This window comes from Coregonus lavaretus, assembly GCF_964263955.1.
Source record: "Coregonus lavaretus genome assembly, chromosome: 6".
Taxonomy (NCBI): domain Eukaryota; kingdom Metazoa; phylum Chordata; class Actinopteri; order Salmoniformes; family Salmonidae; genus Coregonus; species Coregonus lavaretus.
The window spans coordinates 40712131-40733564 of NC_139993.1; the positions used below are offsets into that span (position 1 = coordinate 40712131).

The 21434-nt window shown below is 42.7% G+C and overlaps 1 protein-coding gene across 1 annotated transcript in view; it reads right to left on the minus strand.

The window, feature by feature from the left end:
• LOC311131042 (leucine-rich repeat-containing protein 7-like) overlaps positions 1-20892 on the minus strand; it is a gene marked incomplete at both ends in the record, with an annotated part of 37886 nt that extends 16994 nt beyond the window's left edge. Inside the window, 17 exons of the mRNA XM_084163864.1 lie at positions 1035-1163; positions 1329-1517; positions 1607-1731; positions 2174-2273; positions 2406-2475; positions 3252-3367; positions 3917-4046; positions 5562-5579; positions 6529-6601; positions 7560-7704; positions 7975-8049; positions 13359-13422; positions 15184-15240; positions 16373-16462; positions 18494-18572; positions 18747-18864; positions 20704-20892. Of these exons, the coding sequence (XP_084019990.1) occupies positions 1035-1163; positions 1329-1517; positions 1607-1731; positions 2174-2273; positions 2406-2475; positions 3252-3367; positions 3917-4046; positions 5562-5579; positions 6529-6601; positions 7560-7704; positions 7975-8049; positions 13359-13422; positions 15184-15240; positions 16373-16462; positions 18494-18572; positions 18747-18864; positions 20704-20892 (1767 nt within the window). The remainder of the gene's footprint in view (positions 1-1034; positions 1164-1328; positions 1518-1606; positions 1732-2173; positions 2274-2405; positions 2476-3251; positions 3368-3916; positions 4047-5561; positions 5580-6528; positions 6602-7559; positions 7705-7974; positions 8050-13358; positions 13423-15183; positions 15241-16372; positions 16463-18493; positions 18573-18746; positions 18865-20703) is intronic.
• Positions 20893-21434: the final 542 nt, after the last annotated feature.

A 21434-nucleotide genomic window follows, 5' to 3' on the forward strand; every position in this document is an offset into this window, starting at 1 on the left:
ATGCAATGTTAAAAGAACTAACAACCAGCACGAGAGCATTTACAACCCTGATGTAAATGGCCCAAACTCTGGGCTCCTATAGAGCTTACAAAGAAATGCCAGTAAGAAGATACAAGATACATATTGTATGATCTGCTTTATTCATCTCCAGATGCTGACCACTTGACTCTGGGAACAGGCGCTTAGAAATCACCTATTCAGATCTAGCCTCTTGGAGTCCTCTGAATGCAATTGACATTTAACACTGACCTTTGCTCTGTTTGTTCAACAGCCTCTGCTGTTCGTTGTGCAGTATTTCAAGCCTTATTACAGGCTACAAATTCAGCGCCAGGTTGCCCCCTGGGGACTTGCAAATGCACTAATACTTGACATTAGAGTTATGGCCGAGTTAACCTCCATTTCAGCCACAATATGTTATTATGCCAAGATAATGCACCTTTTTGCACACAGCATAAAAAACACTGAAAACAGCATCTCAGCAGACTACTTGTCTGACACTGACTCCTCTGCGTATTCAGAGAGAGAGCTAACGATTGAACAAAGACCCCATTGACGCCATCATGGGGGCTTTGAGGCTTCCAGATGAAAGGGTCCTATGATCTCTGCAGGTTTCAATCACATCACCTCTAAAAAGCTGCTGCGCCACAGTCCCATGGCCCTGGGTTTAATACATTGCCCTCTCAAACTTTGTCACACCTGGCCATAAGTCAAAAACACTGAAACCTGATACAACATTCATCTATGCCTTTGAAAATGACCCCAGTTCTTTTAATGAAATTCAGTTCAATACAGCTGGTCTCACCTCTACCTGAACTCTCACATTGAGATGTCCAAGGCAATTGAGGACTAAATCTGACATAACGGCCTGAGAGGACCTTGAGGCTGCAGTGTAAACATTCATGTCGTTCCTCCCTCCCCCACCGTGCCCAATACAAGCTGTTGTTTTGTTTTGTTTTCCTGGTGTTACAAGAGTGTAATAAGCACTACAAACTTTTTAACATGTCCACAAAGAGATCACGAATTTGCTCCTGTACCTCTGAGCTCTCAGTCAGATCATCCTTGCGCTTTGGGATGTCGATGGCAGAATTGTGGATGATGCCCTGCTCTGTCATCTGAGCCTTGTTGAACTCTCTTTCTCTCTCTTTCATCTCTCTTTCCATCACCTGGAACAGAAGATCACTCTGAGTGACTGGGTGACACATATCTATCCCATTCAGCCAAAGAGGACTATGTATAACCTATGCATTTGTTTTTGTATATGTGTGTGTGAGAGAGAGTATGGTGGTATATGTAAGTCTCTGGGTGTGTGGTGTGACCTGGTCTGTTACCTCTTTGGGGGGCATGGGCCAGGGAGGCTCATACTGTTCTTGTTTTCGTGACTCCATGTTGGTACCAGAGGAGTTAGTACCAGTGCTGAGGGGATGCTGGTTCTTGCCCACCATGTTCTGCACTGACTTCACCATGTTCTTTAGGTCCTCTGGGTACGGTGTGGGGTAGCGCTTCAGATTGATCTCAACCTGGGAAGACAGGACGAGCAAAATGAGCGGTAATAAAATCAAATCATAAAAACGGGGGAAACTGAGGTCAACAGGAAGTCCTGTGAAACCTTGACTTTTCCAGAGTTGTCCTCCTCCTCCTTCTTCTCCTCGAACTCAAAGGCTACGGTCATCCTCTGCTGACGCTGCTCCTCCCATAAGGCGGGGTTGAAACTGTCACTGTCTGACTGGTAGTCTACAGAGAGGACGGGCAGAGAAACAGGGAGGTGTCACTGACTTATTGTGCACTGGTCTCACACTGGTGCTGTTCTGACATGCTCACTTCACCACCAGCATACAGTGCACTGGCACCTAACCTAACCATCTGTCAAACTCCCTCAAGTGGAACCTCAAAATGGATTCAATCCCTGAGTAAATGTACACCTTAAGTCTATCTGACCCTCAAAGGGTAGTTCAGTGACACATGCTCTGCACACATATCACTATACCCATTACTATGAGGGATAACAGTGTTATTTCAAGCACCATTAATCAATTGTGAATACATATCCATGGCACCTTAGTGATCACATATTCATAGAACTGCAACATCCACTTTGTGGGAATACCTGGCTATGAGGATTTTCCCTCATGTCAGCATGTGTTACATTTCCACCCACAGTATTTGGCTAGCTCACCCTCATCATGTCGTGGTTGCTGAGGGAACATGTAGTTGGTGAGGACCCTCTGCTTGGTCTCTGGATGGGCCTCTGTCTGGAGGGGGATCAGGGCCTTGGACTGCATACAGCAGACATTCACACATCATTAACGCTTCAAGTATAGCTAATACACAGGTAAAACAATAGAATCGATCCGAAAATGTAAAGGTGTGATTTTTTCCAACAAAAGAACATAAACGATCATGTTTACCTGATTGTCTGATAGCCAAAGAGCAGCAAGATCTTTTAGTTTGGTGAAAGTGAATGGGAGATTCTTTAATCTGTGTAAGGGAGAAGAAGACGAAATGTGGAGTAAGAAGGCATATCATCTCAATGAGTACATTGTGTTCTGATGTGTTCAAGGACACAGATCATCATTAAGTCCCCTGTGAAAAGCCAATAGTATTCCTCTGCCACGGAACAATCACAGCCTGCCTGCCTCTGACTGACTGACTGACTGACTGACACCCACCACTCACCTTGGCAACAAGCTCAGCAAACTTTGCCTCACTTTGACAACAGAAATCTGTCAGAGGGAGACAGTGTTGTGGGCTACTGTAGGTAGAACGATGCAGGGTTGAGGTGATTCGATGCCCGTTCTCAGGTAGCCTATCTGGTTGTGTGCTCAGCTCTGTGGTGTGTGGTGCTGCGTGTGGAGGCAGATCTGCCTAATGGCTGTCATGTGTTAAGTGATGGTCAGGTTTAATTACCTTGGATCCAGTTAATCACTGGCAGAACCACCAAACATCTCATAAAGAGCTTTCTTAATTAGCCTGTGGGCAGAGGAAGTGCTTTCTAATGCTGTGCAGCTATCTTAATGTGCTATTAACAAAATAATAACCACTAGCTAGCCTCCCTAGTTTATATAAAATCCTCAGAAGAATGCCCCACTCCACCTACGCTCTATGTAAACATATAGACACACAACACAAGCCTTTTCCTCGTCAATGCGAGTGTGAGGAACATATGGATTCACTGTGTGTGTGTGTGTTTCTGTGTGTGTGTTTATGTGTGTTAGAGTGTGCTATGTATACATAGCAGAGCAATCAGTAGCTACCTATTGTCGCTTAAGTTGAGAACACGTAGCTTGGTCATCTGCCCAATCTCATCAGGTAGAAACTCTAGTTTATTGGAGCGCAACGACATGACTGTCACATTCTTACAGTTCCCAATCTGCAACAAAAGAGAGGCAAGCGGACATTTCAGTGATCATTTTCCATCTTCTATGCAGCAAACCATATCAATTACCAGTGCTGGGGAAGCTACTATGAAAATATAGTTTGCCAAGCTACATCCAAACTACTTTGTGATAAATTATGATATCTAAATCTGAAATGCCATCGACTACATATTGCAAGAACAGATCACTCTGAAGTCAGATGTTAGCAGAATGTGTGATTTAGCGTATTAAAAGTTTCAAGTGAGAATTAGGCAGAAAGGAAATGCTTGCCTACTACACCTATGTTTTTTTTTGCAAAAAAAGTAGTGTGTAGTTGCAGTAGTTAGCTATACCGCTACATGACAAAAAAGTAATTAACTACTAAAAACACTACCAGAATTGAGTTAAACTGCCATCAAGCTACTGCAAAATGTAGTTACATTACTAGTTGAACTACATGTAGTTCACTACTCCCCAACACTGTCAATTACACAACCAAATGCATTGTGTATGTGTTTGAGTGTACAGGAGCACTGTGAGGATATAGGGACAGACGGACGTACCTCCCTGGGTAGTTCAACAAGGAAGTTCTCATCAGCAGAAAACGTGCGAAGGTTGGGCAGGTAGCCAATGGTGGCGGGCAGGGACTCTAATTCATTACAGCTGCAGTCAAACTCCTCTAAAAGCGATAAACTGAGTAGAGGAAGAAAGAGGAGAATGAGTCCTGTAAGAATCCTTCATGCCACAGCTACTTTCACTTGGTTAGTTATTAGTGTAACATCACCATGTGTAAAGGCGCTATAACCAAAACTCTATCTATAAAAAATACAAGCAAAACAACCACAAATCAGCATAGATTTTCTACTACACATGTCTTTGATGTACCATATTAATATGTGCATATCATTTCGTCAAGAACCTGCGAAGCGCAGACCTACTTAATTCGTATGCTAAAAATGGGCTGTGAATTCTTGAAGTGGAACATTTACATGTACATATATCATAATGATACAAGCATTATTTCACTCAAACATTTTGAGGAAAAGCCACAGGTAGATTCATTTCAGCCGCAGGTTGCATTATTTGTTATTGACTGTATTTGTTGTTGACAGATGCAGCCTCAGATGATCGATCCCTCCTTGGTGTAGAGACATTAATGGAAACAAATCATAATTGGGTTCCCTATAAGAGTAGATCCATCTAAGACATGTACAGACTACAGAAAAGTGAAATGATGAATCAAATGGATTCATGAGGATCATGGCAATATTCAAAAACCATGACTTGATAGAATGAGAGATTCTTATAGACAAACCATGAATTACATTGATTCAACTTTATTAATCCCATGAGGGAAAATGAATAGTTAATGTTGCTGACTCAATATCTGGTGGTGCCAGTATCTCTTTTCAATCAGATTATAATCAACAGTATGCTTTATACAAAATCTGGGAATATTAAATACTGAACTTCATGAATTACAAACTTAACTCTATATCTTATAATATATCTTAAACTCTAAAGCCACAGTGTTTATTGAGTCAAATGCCCTTGCCTCTTTGTCAGATTTGAAAGGACAACATGTGAGCAAAATCAACAACTGTCCAGTTTTAAAATGTCCTCTACAGCCTCAAACAATTCTAAATTCAAGCTCCAACAGTGTTTAGTGTACAATGTCAGTGTATATGTACAGAAGAGGACGAGGGGAAGAGTTGCCTCCCCACATGGGAAAGACTTCATTTAAGCAATATGGCCTGGGGGGGTGTGGTATATGGCCAGTATACCACAGCTAAGGGCTGTTCTTAAGCACGACTCAGTGTGGAGTGCCTGGATACAGCCCTTAGCCGTGGTATATTGGCTATATACCCCAAACCCTGAGGTGCCTTCTTGGTATTATAAACTGCTTACCAACGTAATTAGAACAGTAAACAAGTCATTTTGTGTCATACCACAGCTTTCAACCAATCAGAATTCGGCCAATCACCATTTACAATTGTATTTATTTATTGTACACACAGCAGAGTCATTAGCTCAACATTTGTCTGAGCAGGCTGGCCCAGCTGGCCTCCCATATGCAGGCCTTTTACTAGGTCTGCTTCCCTGGCCGGAACATACAGACAGGGGACATTAAGGTGAGCACTTGCCTGAATAAACATGCTGTGGCGAGGAGGAACGTGTACAGGAGACAGGGATTTACAGTCTACTTACCCTAATTTGGCGCGTCCACTAAGTGGCCCATTTTAGATGCATGTGAAATAACCACAACACACAAAACCGACCAATGACAAACCAAGAAAAAAGGTGTACAGGAAACAGTATCACAGGCTTGGGGAGCAGCAGTGGGGGTAGGGCATGATAAGGATGAACATGACATGATGAGCTGTAAGGTGGTGACCCTGACCTATGACGTCACAGTCTCAGTGACAGGGCGTCTTCAGACTTGACCCCCAGGAATGCTTCTGACTCATTCTAGTTTACAGATTAAACTGATATAATATATATATATAACAAACAAATCAACTTGGCTGGCTGTTGTGTTTGAGTTTGAGGTTACAATACTAGCAGAGGAAGCTTGTGATTTTCGACATTTTTACATCAGAGTCAAGTCCACTCAGACAGCCTCCATTTTAAATATTGCACAACAAATGAATGGCACACACCCAAAATGTCTCTTTCTCTCTCTCTCTCTCTCTCTCTCTCTCTCAGTGCCGCCAACTGAGACACAATGTACTACATCACTCTATACTTGGTGTGAACAGTGATGGAGCCAATCAGCGTTAGTCAATGTGAGGTGAGAAGCAGCAGCAAGGTGAAGGTGCCAGAATGAGACAGCAGAGTTTCAGAACCCTTCTATCCACAGGCCGTGTTGACTACAGCAACAAACCACTGGCAGAGAAGACGAGCTAAGATTAAGATTCAATGTGTCAACTGAATTTACCATCAAAATATGTGTCTCTGACAGCTTTTAATTTGGTTATGCAATAGATGTCTTAAAACGGACTAACATTCAGTTCAATGATAGATATGAACTAATAAACATGTAGTTTGTAGTTTAGCTTTTGGCAACATCAGTTCAAAACATTTTATTTGACTTAAGGGAAGTTCAGAGATTGCAATCTGAGTAGTGAAAGTAAACGAAATAGTGTAATCGGTCTCTTCTTCATAAAGTACTCACCTTCCAATGGTGTTAGGCAGTGACGTGAGTTGGTTGTCGTCGACTTTTAGTGTTGTAAGCTTCTTCAACATTCCTACAATGGAGACAAAAACATTACTCTAGTTTCACTGTTTATTTGATGTTATGTAATTTATTATTTAAAAAAAAGAACAAACACACTATGAGAAACAAAGTTAAAAGAGAAGAACACAGTTAAAAGGAATTTTTCAAACCCATTGTCTACATAATCCTCTTACTGGTTGATTAATTTACAGCCAGGAAATTATTTATAAACTTATTAAGTACAAAATAACTTAATAGTTTGTGCAAATCAAATTCCAGGATTCAAACAAACACATTTTTCTCTCTAAATAGGAATGGAATTTTAATGACGCCTATGATTGATAATGGCAAAACAACCTCCAAGAGGAGCCGCCATGATGAACGCAGTCATTACAGAATGAATCATCCTCTCTCGACCTTCTCTCCTAATCATCCTTTCTTCATCCTTTTTCTTATTCTTTCTTACCAGGAGATACTATTGTTCCAGAGGGGAGAGAGCAGAGACAATCTAACCAGGATATACTATTGTTCCAGAGGGGAGAGAGCAGAGACAATCTAACCAGGAGATACTATTGTTCCAGAGGGGAGAGAGCAGAGACAATCTAACCAGGAGATACTATTGTTCCACAGGGGAGAGAGCAGAGACAATCTAACCAGGAGATACTATTGTTCCACAGGGGAGAGAGCAGAGACAATCTTACCAGGAGATACTATTGTTCCACAGGAGAGAGAGCAGAGACAATCTAACCAGGAGATACTATTGTACACAGGGGAGAGAGCAGAGACAATCTTACCAGGAGATACTATTGTTCCAGAGGGGAGAGAGCAGAGACAATCTAACCAGGAGATACTATTGTTCCAGAGAGGAGAGAGCAGAGACAATCTAACCAGGAGATACCATTGTTCCAGAGGGGAGAGAGCAGAGACAATCTAAACAGGAGATACTATTGTTGCAGATGGGAGAGAGCAGAGCAGTTCTATGGCCTCACCTATGGTGTCAGGCAGATGCTGGAGCATGTTGGAAGAGAGCAGGAGGTCCTCCAGGCACTCACAGCCAGAGATGTCAGTGTCCAAGCTCTCAATCCTGTTTTTAGCAAGGTCCAGGTAGCGCAGCTGCCTCAGCTTCCCTATACACTTCAGCAGAAGGGGAGAGAGAGACATGAAGCGATGGATGTTAGAGGGGTGGAAGAGACAGAGAGAGAGAGAGAGAGAGAGAGAGAGAGAGAGAGAGAGAGAGAGAGAACGCTCTCTCCGGCTTGCCATTGTTCTAATGTGTGTTTGAGGGAACTGTCTTTCAAGAGTTTCCCTATGGTAGTGCATCACTACCCCCATGCACAGACTTCATCAAGGCCAATGACAAATGACACAATAACTGGATGTGGTAGTGAAGGGCTGTAGGCCTACCCCAGGTATCTTCTGCAGTGAGTTGTTGTCCATCCACAGCTCCTTTAGGTTATGGATCTGCTCCAGGACTTCAGGCTGAAACACCAAAGACACACAACATCATGTAGCTGTCTAGAACAACCAGCAGCAGGAGGGCTGTACAGTAGTAAATACCCCAGGAACTAGGGCAGAGACATAAGAAATCCCTGTCCACTTGGAGTAAGGGCAGGCTGAGGAGTGGCATGTAATTCATCATCATGGTAAAGGAAGTGGGGTTTTAACACCAATCAATATACAGTGCCTTGCAAAAGTATTCATCCCCCTTGGCGTTTTTCCTATTTTGTTGCATTACAACCTGAAATTTAAATTGATTTTTATTTGGATTTCATGTAATGGACATACACAAAATAGTCCAAATTGGTGAAGTGAAAAGAAAAAAATAACTTGTTTAAAAAAATTCAAAAAAATAGATTACGGAAAAGTGGTGCGTGCATATGTATTCACCTCCTTTGCTATGAAGCCCCTAAATAAGATCTGGTGCAACCAATTACCTTCAGAAGTCACATAATGAGTTAAATAAAGTCCACCTGTGTGCAATCTAAGTGTCACATGATCTCAGTATATATACACCTGTTCTGAAAGGCCCCAGAGTCTGCAACACCACTAAGCAAGGGGCACCACCAAGCAAGCGGCACCATGAAGACAAAGCTCTCCAAACAGGTCAGGGACAAAGTTGTGGAGAAGTACAGATCAGGGTTGGGTTATAAAAAAAAGATCAGGAACTTTGAACATCCCAAAGAGCACCATTAAATCCATTATTAAAAACTGGAAAGAATATAGCACCACAACAAACCTGCTAAGAGAGGGCTGCCCACCAAAACTCACGGACCAGGCAAGGAGGGCATTAATCAGAGAGGCAACAAATAGACCAAGGATAACCCTGAAGGGGCTGCAAAGCTCCACAGCGGAGATTGGAGTATCTGTCCATAGGACCACTTTAAGCCGTGCACTCCACAGAGCTGGGCTTTACGGAAGAGTGGCCAGAAAAAAGCCATTGCTTAAAGAAAGAATAGTTATGCACGCTCAAGTTTTCTGTTTTTCTGTCTTATTTCATGTTTGTTTCACAATAAAAAATATTTTGCATCTTTAAATTGGTAGGCATGTTGTGTAAATCAAATGATACAAACCCCCCAAAAATCCATTTTAATTCCAGGTTGTAAGACAACAAAATAGGAAAAATGCCAAGGGGGGTGAATACTTTTGCAAGCCACTATAAGAAGTGAATAATCTCATGCCACAACACCAATGGGGGTAATTACAAAACAAAGTATGCATGTCAATGATGGCATATGCACACCGAGTGGTGCAAAGTTACGATCCTCAGTCGCTCCTCCAGATGTATTCTAGAATCATCTCTCGTTCCGTATTCTATAATGGAAAAGGTGTGTTTGAATCTCTGCACGGGCCACAGAGTGGGGTAATGAATGAATGGAGCCCTTTGAGTGATTGTATTCGATACAGGCCTGTGTGGAGAGGCCTGGTCAGACTGTGTGTGTCTCTCTGGAGTAAAGGTTCTACCTGACTATGTGTAAATGATTCCATTAGGCCAGCCTGAGAGACTAAGTGACAGACCTCCCAGTCCTTCATGCTGCCCTAATCAATTCCAATCGCTCTCATCTCGGTGTTTCATGCATTTCTTTCCACAGCATGGTGTGGAGTCATTGGTGTGGCAGTCAATAAGGACTCCAAATGGTATTCTGGACTATTTTCTATTTAAACTATTTCTGATTATTATTTCTGAAAGCTTTGATCTCATAGTTGTGAGGGTAGCTACAGTATCTTGTGTGTTTTCTAAAAAGTAGTGATGTTTTATTAAGTTTGGCAAGGGCATTCGCCTAAAAAAATTGTATGTGCTTGGTTCAGTGACAGAATTTGTGACAGAAGTTGATAGAATCTCAGCATGGAAGCAGGCAAAACCCAACAACAACAAAAACAGGAGGTACACAACCACTTTCTCAAAAGTAATTGAAATTCCTATAGTATCAATTGAGACTTTACAACACAGCAATCTACATCAGACTGATGCAATGCATATTCTATTAACTACTGAACCAAAAATATAGAGAAAACTTCAAACCAAAAGAACAAATGAAGTTTCCGTCCCACCAAGGGTATAAAGTAGGTCAACTGGCATTGGGTAATGGAAGCGGTGCTAAAAACGTCCCATGTAGTTGCTGTGTCCCCTACCTGTCCTTTACCCTCCCAAAACATCACACACAATCTCCAAATCCCTCATTAAACTCTTGGGAGTGTTGTGTGTAGTATGACTCATTAATCCATAGCTCTCAATCTACAGTAGAGCTGGAGTCAGTACAGTAGCACCACACTATTTTACTTGTAAGTTAAGCTTTAACGAGAAACAAAGAGAAGGGTTGGCACGGTGGACTGTGTTGGCACCTCTACCATGCCTCCTGTTCTCTCCGGATGGAGATTAAACACTTGGATGGTGCTCAGTGCAGTGGAGCTTCCTGTGCAGAGGCATGTCCTCTTGTCTGTCTTTGAAGCTCTGCGATGTCATTTCCTCTCTGCTGATGACATCCTCTGCTCTGCTCTACCCCGGCCCTCTGAGCACCGGCATCTGCGTCCCCCCTCCTCCCTCTTCCCTTTCTCCAGGCAGGGACTTTAATTAGGAAACTTTCCTCACTTTCTGCCTCTGTGACACACACGACTCAGCATCTGCTCTTGGCTCAGCTGGGCCCACATGTGCTGAGGTCATTGTTTGGTTTCGTCACATGACAATGCCTCTGAAGTTGCATTTTTCTGTAGTTCTGTCAGTGGCAGACATTTTCACATCTGCATCTTCTGCATGTGTTTAGCCTAGAGCAAGAAGGGCAATGTTTTCAGTCTCATTCATAGCAATGAGCTGCTTGTGCTGAATGCACATAAGGTGCATAAGGTCTTCTGAATCCTGGTCTTATACATGTAAATGTTTGCAGTTTAGTAAAACCGAGTATGAACATACAGTATCTCAGCTGAAGACTGATTGCCACTAAAATAAGGCATGAGTTGAAATCAGTTGGAGAGAGCTTTCATATAGCCTCTGGTTCAGCCAGCCTGTTAGAAGCTCTGATGACTCTGAATTACATTCCAGAGCTCAGGTCAATTAAGGGGAAAAGGTGTCTGCCTCCACAAAGAAATACCAGTAAACCAGGATGGAATTCTGGAAAAAGTCCATGAATTCTCAGTGCTGAAAAACACTGATAGAATAATTTAACATTCACCACAGAAACCATCAGCTGAAGAAAATGCAATAGGCATGTTTGCACAAAGTCTGGGGCAGATGAGGAAGCAACAACAGCTTAAGGAATGCGAGAAAATGCATTGTATTTTCCCAGGGCTTCAAAATTACCAGGCAATAAAGCTAGACAACAGGATTCTATTTGAGGGGAATTGAGATGCAATTGGCTATGTCGCTCACACTATCAGCAAAAAGCAACAGGAGTCCTTGAATGGGGATGGGATAGTGGATGAGAGAGGTCATAAGTTGAGGGAGAAAGGCTTGTATTTAAGTAGGACACACAGATTGGGAGTTCAGACTATAGCACCAGGAAGAGTCGATGGGCGCTCCCTCTCTCTGCAGTAACTTGGGGGCTTCATACAGCAAAGCATGCTTATAACAATGTCAAACCATCTGCTCCCTTGGAACGGGCCGTGCAAATGATGCCTTTTCCTCACTACCCAAGGACAAAGTCCTGGAAATACTAAACGTACATCAGACGTGACAGAAAGTATAGACCAGGGGTTCCCAAACTTTTTTGGACCGCGACCCCATTTTGAGATAAAATATTTTTCGCCACCCCACCATGTAAACAAAGTCATGTAATCAATGGCCAATGTTTACTTTTTTAATTGGGTTTATGACAGTCTATTACAAATCAGTCTGACAGTACTTTTGACAGTATTTCAATCTGAAGGAAGTATGGTTTGAAGTGACTGAAATGCCTCAGAAAGGTAATGGGAAGTTCAGAAGACCATCAGGTAATAATTTTGTATGATCTTGATGTTCTTTTTCCCCCAGTCTGATTTAGTGCCTGGTCTTGTCCACTCTGTTCTAATGAGTCCTGCGCAGCTTGTGGGCATTGTAGGGAAACAGAAGACACATACATGTTCCTTAGAGTCTTTCAGTGATGGGGTCATAATATTATGTAGTTTAAACCGTTCAAAAGATAGAGCCATTTGTAGGAGGAAAACAGAAACCGCTCTGTTTAATACATCTAGCGGCTACCGGCTATGAACCAAGTGCATTTTTTAAATTTCATTTCAGAGTTTCTCTCACGACCCCATATTCAAATAAGGTGACCCCACATGGGGTTGCGGCCCCTAGTTTGGGAAACGCTGGTATAGACCTACAACCAATTCCATACAGAAAAATGCCCTTATGTTTAAAATGTGATGGTTGGGAAACACAGGAGTCATTCTGAGATGAGTTTGTGTGCCTGTTTATCTTGACCTTGAGTGAGGAGGAGGCAGGTGCTGCTGTGTGCATAGTGAGTGTGTTCCAGTGCCACAGTGAGTCACAGAGGGATCTGTGGAGGCAGACCAGCTCATACTAACACCAAGCCAGCCCTCATACTAACACCAAGCCAGCCCTCATACTAACACCAAGCCAGCCCTCATACTAACACCAAGCCAGCCCTTATACTAACACCAAGTCAGCCCTCATACTAACACCAAGCCAGCCCTCCTACTAACACCAAGCCAGCCCTCATACTAACACCAAGCCAGCCCTCATACTAACACCAAGCCAGCCCTCATACTAACACCAAGCCAGCCCTCATACTAACACCAAGCCAGCCCTCATACTAACAGCACATTTAGACATGCACAATTAAGGCATCAGTGGGACCTGTGGCACAGAGCATGTCATGTATGGCTTCACCCAGCAGCTCTCCCAGGGCTCCCCAGTCCCCAGCCCCAGCACAGTGTGTGATCATGCTAACCAAGGATGACTTAGCATCCTCCCTCCCTCCTTGAGCATTCTGCATCAAACACACTTCATATTGCCTCATTTTAGATATCACATGGATTGTTAGTCAATAATCATGCATCATTTTAAACTAACCTCACAGTACCTCTCTAGTGTACCAGCCATTTCCCATGTTACACTTGCACGCATTCACGCACACACAAACGCCTGCCTGCCTGCCCGCCTGCCCGCACACACATACACACACATACACACACAGCGGGCGGAGGGAGCAGTGCTGGAGACGTAATGAGGGTGCAGAGCAGAGCGAGGGGGCCCCGGCTCTGGCTGGTCTCCCAGGTCTGCTGGGTCATGGCTGCCTGTGTGGTGACAGCTGCTGTCCATGTGACTGGCGTCTTCAAATGGCCTCTTTTCTTACCAGTTCAGTGAATTCATTGCTTCCCAAGTCTAATCTCTCCAGCTGTGACAGTCTGTGTATTGACCTGCAGCAAACAAGAGGGAAGAGCCTCAGATTCTGGCATAGAAACAAAGTCACCATTTAGAAAGGCCAATCACCAGCCAAACTCCCTCCCAAACAGGCCTCCTGCAACTCTGCCATCGCAGAGGGGATGGCGTGCTAGCCAGACATCCCCACACATTCACATAATATTCACTACAAATATAAATAGCTAAAATCACAACAATGCAGTTAGTTAATGATTAATATAACATGAAATGGCTTTCTCCATTGCACCATGTAACACCTAAAAGTAAACTCTTTCATCCATGTCTTGTGTACACAATGTCAGCCGGAGAGAGCAATGTCAGAATGAATACATCTAAGATGTATTGCACATCATTACTGGTTGTATTGGCTTGAGATTGCAGAGGACCTTTGTCTTGAGTGGTGAGTGTTGAGTAAAATCACTAAAGCAGATACTCTGCCATGTATGTTTTATGTCATGATATACAGCAGCTGGGCCATATAGCAATTAGTCCATTTCAATTATGATGTGAGAACTAACAGATCAGATTCGTCATTGCAGAATATCTCCCCAACTTTGATTACATATTAAAATCCTATTTGTAATCTATACCCTTGCTCTAGGATACACTTTCCCTCCAATGACTCCACGATAACGTGATAAACTCATTAACTGAATGAGGACATTACACTCATCTTCAAGGGGAAACATGTTTGAGTTGGTTTACGCAGATGAACAAACATCCCTTGCTGTGCCAAATTAGAGGTGACAGAGGATGAGTGTACTTCATTGGTCTCTAGTGTGAGGGATGGGGGATAGGGTTATTGTTATGGTGGGATAAAAATAGTTTTCAATCAGGACACCTGAGTGAGCGAGCATGCACCAACTAATGTGTGTGTGTCTGTCTCTGGGGCTTGCAGCGCAACACTCTCTCCACTATGATAAATCGCAACATCATTGGTTGCGCTCCACTAGCTACACACACCGGTAAACACACGCTCCAACATGGGGCCTTCTTCACATTTCATTTAGACATCAAATAACAAGGCCTGAGCAACAGGGACTGGCCACAGCACAGCACAGCACCCCTCCTCTGACACATGCTACCCGTCGCAGAGAGAGAGACTGATGGCATTTGCTTTAGAAGCTGCTATTTACCATGCTCTCACTCTAATCTGCCCATTAGAATTCCATCTCGGAATGTTACTCAGGCTATTTGGCCTCCAGAGTGTGGTGCAGGGGGAATGGTAAAACCTAAGCCTGCCGTACGGACTAGTATCTTGGGCAGGGTTGGATTATTCATTGGGACTTAATGGGTATGCTGGTTGCTAAAGCTGTCAGGGCTTCCATTAACATCCACTTTTCATGGCTACTTCAGTAGCCCCTCCATTGGAGAGAGGGGACAGACCTGAGGTGGGTAGGCTGTGGGTAGGCTGGATGGAGTGGGATGGGATGAGGGATATCATTTATTTTAAGTGCTTGGGGAAAACACTGAGACGTTGCAATAAAATACTCTCTACTAACATGTGGATAGATAACACTCAAATAATGTTACAAATTGTAGTTCTCTCTATTTGTAGGAATCAGTGATATTGGCTGCAAGTTATCCATGTAGTTCAGTGAAAATGATGTTGGCAAAGAGTTTAGTTTGAGCTTGGGATGTCTTTTACTGTACCCTTTCCTTTCCATCCCATGATCAAACATGTCTGTAGCTAATTCTAGCTGCCCTGGTAAGGTGAGGTGAGGTGAGGAGAGGTCTCTGTGTGGTGAGTCACTCACTTTGGCATCGTTTTCAGGTGGTTCTCTCGCAGTTCCAGGATCCGTAACTTCGAAAGTCTGAAAGGTAGAAGATGTCAAAAACACATGCAACCACAACAAGACAAACAAAACAAATTATAGAGAGGGTATATTCCTGGAAACTTTTGAAGTTTACCAGTAAACTACCAGAATTTTCGTCTTTCAAGGATTTTATGTAATCTATCACAAGGTGTCTGTAATAATCTGTGGCACTCTGTATTGGCTTTATCACATGTAAAATATATGAATAAGATTATAATTTTTTTTGGGGGGGATGACAAAGCTATAAAACCTTATCCTAAATAAAAACCATCAACTTATTGAATACCATTGGTGTTTAATATGAGGGTTTCAGCATGAAATATCCTTTATATATATATATATTTTTTTTTTTTTACAAACTTTTATTTCAATATGTATTTGTTGTCAATGTTTTGGTGTCAAACTGGTGGTAGCTTTGAAAAAAGTCCATAGTTGGAAGAGTTGCAGAGTTAATTGAAAATAATGCCATTGTTGATTAGATGCTTTTTCATTAATTATTATATTTTCTCTTGAACCTTATGGTCTATCTACTAGAAACTCATGGACAATATAGACATATATATAATAAATGCATACTATATATGAATATATATATTTTATTATAGTTTTCCAAGTAGAAATGACCAAAGTTACGATAGATTGCCATAGATGTTCTGTTAATTACCAAAATTACTGAAGATTCCGGTAACTTTAGTAAATGATCAGTAACTTTGCAACCCTAGTATTAATAGATGTTAATGATATACATAGGACTGTAAAGTATTGGATAAGAAAACATGACACCCCAACCTTAAATTCCATTACACTGAGCCCAAGAGCAATACCACTGCTGTTTTGATGAATTGTTAATTTTTCTCAATTCATCACCAAACCAGATAGGAAATGCTGCTAAACCCATTGCTTTATTAATGCAAGCCCCCAGGCAAGTGATGTTTACCAGGCGTTGTGTGCAGAGAATAAAGAACAGTCTGTTTACAGTGTAAACCCACCCAGGCATACTTGTAACTGAGCGCAGAATAAAAGCTCCAATCCAAACCCTATCCATACACAGAGGAGGGCCCCTCCTTCTGTAGTAGAGGGCCACAAGACCCACAGTCCCAGAACAGGGGACTCCATAAGCTGAACTCACCTCCCAAAGTTGGCGGGGAGGTACTCCAGAAAGGCGTCGTTTAAGAAGAGCTGTGTCAGGTTGAGGAGCTGGGTGAAGCCGTCTGGGAGCCTGCAGTGGAGAGATTGAAAATGAGAGAGGGAAGGGAAGAGAGAGAAAGAGAAAGGTAGAAAGAAAGAGAGAGCAGGTTCCTGTTAGTTGGTGCCAGGCTACAGGATTTACAGAGGCTAAGGACCTCAGACACATTTAAAGTCAGGCTAAATGTTAGCCCGCCCCATTCCCATGACAACTCCCCTGAACCAGCTCCACTCAGCGCTGTCAGTGGAGCTAGCACACTACAGCACTACAGAATGACTCATACTCATACCTTGGTTCCCCAAGGTTCGATACTCTGCCCACTACTGTTTACAATCTACATAAATAACAGAGGAGCTAGCACACTACAGCACTACAGAATGACTCATACTCATACCTTGGTTCCCCAAGGTTCGATACTCTGCCCACTACTGTTTACAATCTACATAAATAACATTGGTAATGCTGTAACAAAATGCAGATGATACAGTGTTGTATTCCATTGCTCCATCGGTTAGCCAAGCCTTTTCACATTTGAAGTCAGATTTTCTACAGAGGTCACTATTTGATCTAAAGTTTTTCTAAATGCAAACAAAACGCATGCTTTTTCTAGGTCCCATAACCTAGATTTAAATGAATTTGTAATGACTAGTTTGAACGGTACACAAATTGAGCGAGTTCCTTTCTACAAATATCTTGGTATCTGGCTTGGTGACAAACTGTCATTTAAAAAACATGTCACTGAGCTGGTGAAGAAGTTGAAGTTCAAGGTTGGTTTCTTTTACAGAAACAAAGCATGTCTGATTTTTGTTAATAGGAAGGAAATTGTCCAGGCCATTTGTATGTCTATTTTAGATTATGGGGATATTATCTATATGGATGCAGCAGCATCTACACTTAAACCACTAAATGCTGTTTTCCATTGTGCCCTTAGGTTTATTACTGCTGATGGTTGTACAACTCACCATTGTGTTTTGTATCAGAAAGTGGGTTGGGCCTCTTTGTATGTAAGGAGAAAGCAGCATTTTCTTGTGTTTATCTACAAAGCACTCAAGCAGAAACGTCCTACGTATCTATCATCATTAATTAAATGTAGACTTATAAATTACCAAACCCAGTCTCAGGCTTGGATAACACTGGAGGCCCCTTCGGTCTCCACGGAGTTGGGTAAAGCTGCTTTTAGTTTTTTTGCGCCATTTATGTGGAACAACTTACAGAGCTCTCTGAAATTAGATGATCCCCATTGGTCAGTTCAGAGTAATGATCAGAGACCTATATGTTGATAAATGTGTCTGTTTTTCTTTAAATGTTTGGTAATTTTGTATAATGTATGTGTTTGATGTATTTATGCAGGGCTCATCTGTAAAAGAGACCCTAGTCTCAGTACGACTTCCTTGTCAAAATAAACGTCAAATAAAAATAAAAATACCCTAGCCAAGCAGTAATACACTCTTAATCTAGTCTATGAGGACCCATTTGTTTGTCAACCTATGATTTCCCACCAACAAATGTAAAATGTATGGCGTAAATATTTCTCAGTGGCAGTGCAACTCCCTTATGGTTTTCCAATGTATTTAATGGCAGGAGTCACGTCATGTCAAGAACTAGCAGAGAGACCTGCATTACCCTCTGTAAGGACAGAAGACGATTCAATATTTAACAAATGGCATATTTACACAATGCTGTATTCATTAAGATAATTAAACAAGGCAGGACAGAAATGTCTTAGTTTAACAGTGATGGAATTGTTTCTATTCTTATATTCAAATTCAAATTCATTTCAATTCAGAAAAAAGCCTCAGATACACAAATAGAACAGTCTCCCATGTAGTTATTTGCCTCGTTCTGTTTATCTGTTATAGTTGCCCTTAAGGCGATTTAGGAAATTATAAAAAAAAAAGTCCCCATAATTTCTACAGCCAATTTGACTGAAAGCATATTTATAGAAATATTCATGGATGTTTCTTACTGAGGTAATCTGTGGTTGTTGCTTGGCACATAGCAACATACACAGCTGTTGGCGATGATAGTACAGCATTACCATTGTACACTTCTCTCTTCACTTACTTGGCAATGGGATTTACACTGGCCTCCACAACAGATAGGCATTTACAGCATTTAATGTTGTCTGGGAACTCTTGAATACCTAAAGATGGAATGGAATGGAAACATGTTTGTCATTCATAACCAATTAACACTCATGCCTCATCACATTGTACATCATGCTAATATTTAGAGTCACAGTATCAGTAGAGAGTAGCGATTTCGAATAGATCAGAGTAGAAACTTGCAGATATTCCAATGAACCTCACTCGCTTACCGTTTTTACTGATGTCTAACTCCCTCAGGTTTACAAGGCTGGCTATGGTGGTTGGCAGGTTTGACAGGTCATTGTCAGGTATGCTCAGCTTCCGGAGAGCCTGACAGTTAAATAGTTGCTTTGGAGAGAGGGAGGCAGAACAGAAGAAACACAAGTTATACTGATGTTATATCAGCTTCTTAGCCTGCTGAGCTGAAAGAGTGTAGACTTGGTGAGACTTCATGCATTGAGATTCAATGAGGCTGGTCTCTAATGATGCGGTGCTGTTGTTAAATGAGAAACGTCTCTTTCAACATTATGCAGGGTTTCCCATTGATCACTGTAAGAGCAGCCACTCTCAGTTGAGTAACCTTGTGGGACAACATTAGTCCTCCACAGCTCTATATAGAGGGGGGAGAGCCACATCAGTCCTCCTCAGAGAGAGGGAGGGAGAGAGCGAAAGAGGACGCATAGAGAGAAAGAGAGAGTGAGGTAACAGAGAGAGAAGGTGAAAGGGTGCTATGCAGAGCTATAGTGTGCTGTGCATCACATTATGCCACTTGATGTTTGAGATAACAGGTTACAAATTACCATCACAGTGTATCATGAATAATGAATAGATCAACTTTTACATTCAAAGCCAACCAATAATACAGTATCAACAAGCGTTTTCTCCTATATTTGACTGCAGTCCATTCCTTTTTCTATGAAAAGGAGAGAAAGGGAGACGTTCTAAGGGTCTGCATCCCAAACGGCACCCTATTCCTTATATAGTGCACTACTTTTGACCATGGCCCATAGGGCTCTGGTCAAAAGTACTGCACTACAAAGGGAAGAGGGTGCTATTTGAGATGCAGTCAGGGAGACATTACAGTCCAGTTGGAACATTACTATAACATGCCCATTATGAGAGGCCACTACTCTTTAAGAGCATTAAGAGCCAGAGGGGGAGTTGCTACAACAATGGAGACTGGAGAGTAGAGCCAGCGTTGTCCAGTCTTGCCCAGGGCATCACTCTGATATACATGAGCCACACTTACATAAAGGACCATACACTCTGGCTCTATCAATGCCTGGTTCTTACGCAACCCTGTGAGGAGCCACACTGGCCCTGAACTCACTTCACAAAGACCCTAACCTTACGTAGCAGGCGTAAAAAAACACCTGAGCGGGGTCCCCACATCTGGTTGTCATGGGAAAAGGAAGCTAGGTTGAAGACACTGTTTCTGGGTTCTGCCGACTTAAAGCATCTAATTGGGAGTTTGTTGATGAACACACTACACTGTGAAATTTCATAAAATGTAGTTAAGTAATTCCACTGAACCACTCTGACGGATATCACAGTTAATTGCACTGTAAACATTCAGCCAATACAACTTAGTTGAATACTACGGTATTCAGCCAGGGGTTTCAATTTAAAACAAAGACACTATTGTCAAGATTGTAATAGATCTCCTTTGAAAGTCTTAACGAAAGCTACATTCACAGATTGTATTGTTTTCTATGTGAAGGTCAGACAAGAGTCAGCAAGTCCATTTGTGTTTCGCTCTCTGCTTCATAAGCAGCTCATTTACAGACAGGAAGGACATTACGCCACTGCTTGGTCTGTGGGGGTCTGGTTGGCTTGGCAACTCATTTAGCCAATCAACACTGAGCGCCACATGAAGAGAGAGAGTGCATAGAGCTGAGATAATGTTGCCATCGATCATTATGCCATGCTTTAGTAATGTAGGGGAAATTCAAGGGAATGGCTGTGTTGTCTGAACTATTTGGCTTTGTAGAGCCTATTTTCTACAGTTCACCCCTTACATCCTCCAGCCCCAGCCCCAGCCCAAGCCTCAGCCCCAGCCCCAGTCTCGTTCCCAGCCCCAGCCCCAGTCCCAGTCTCGTCCCCAGCCTCAGCCCCAGCCCCAGCCTTGTCCCCAGCCCCAGCCTCAGCCCCAGCACCAGCCTCAGCCCCAGCCCCAGCAAAACCCACCTTGGGCAGCTCCTCGATCTGGTTGGCATCCAGGTAGAGCTCCTCCAGCGTGCGCTCGAAGCTGAAGATCTCCTTGGGCACCTGCTGCAGGCTGCAGTGGGAGTAGTCCAGCACTGAGATGACCTCCTCCTCACCCCGGAAGCACCGGCACGGCACCAGGCGCCCAATGATCTTCCTCTTAGTCGTCATCTCCAGACACTGCACTGTAGAGGGGGAGGAGGAGATGGAGGAGGAGAAGAGAGAGAGAAGAGAGAAAGAGAGGGAGAGAGAGAGAGAAGACTGTCAAAATAATGCATTTCAATCCCATATGACGCCAGGCTAGCGTGTCCTGAGTTATCGACAACATAAACTAGCCGAGTGTTCCTCTGACCCACTCTGCTTTAAATAATCCCCCCACTGCTTGGCCCTCGCCTCACCAGCCCCGTGATTAGGTCAGGACAGCACTGCAGAAGATGAAATGTAATTAGCCGCAGCCATGCTGAACCACGCTCGTCAACCAGGCTCTTAATTGTCTCCGACAAAGTTAAGTGCAATTAGCCAACCTGAGTCAAAGCCACTATTCACACTGTTACACAGCACAGCAATAGCATCATACCTCCCTGCCCAGTGTCACATCCTAATTATACTGAACAAAAATCTAAACGCAACACGTAACATGTTGGTCCCATGTTTCATGAGCTGAAATAAAATATCCCAGAAATGTTCCATACATAAAAAGCTTATTTCTATAA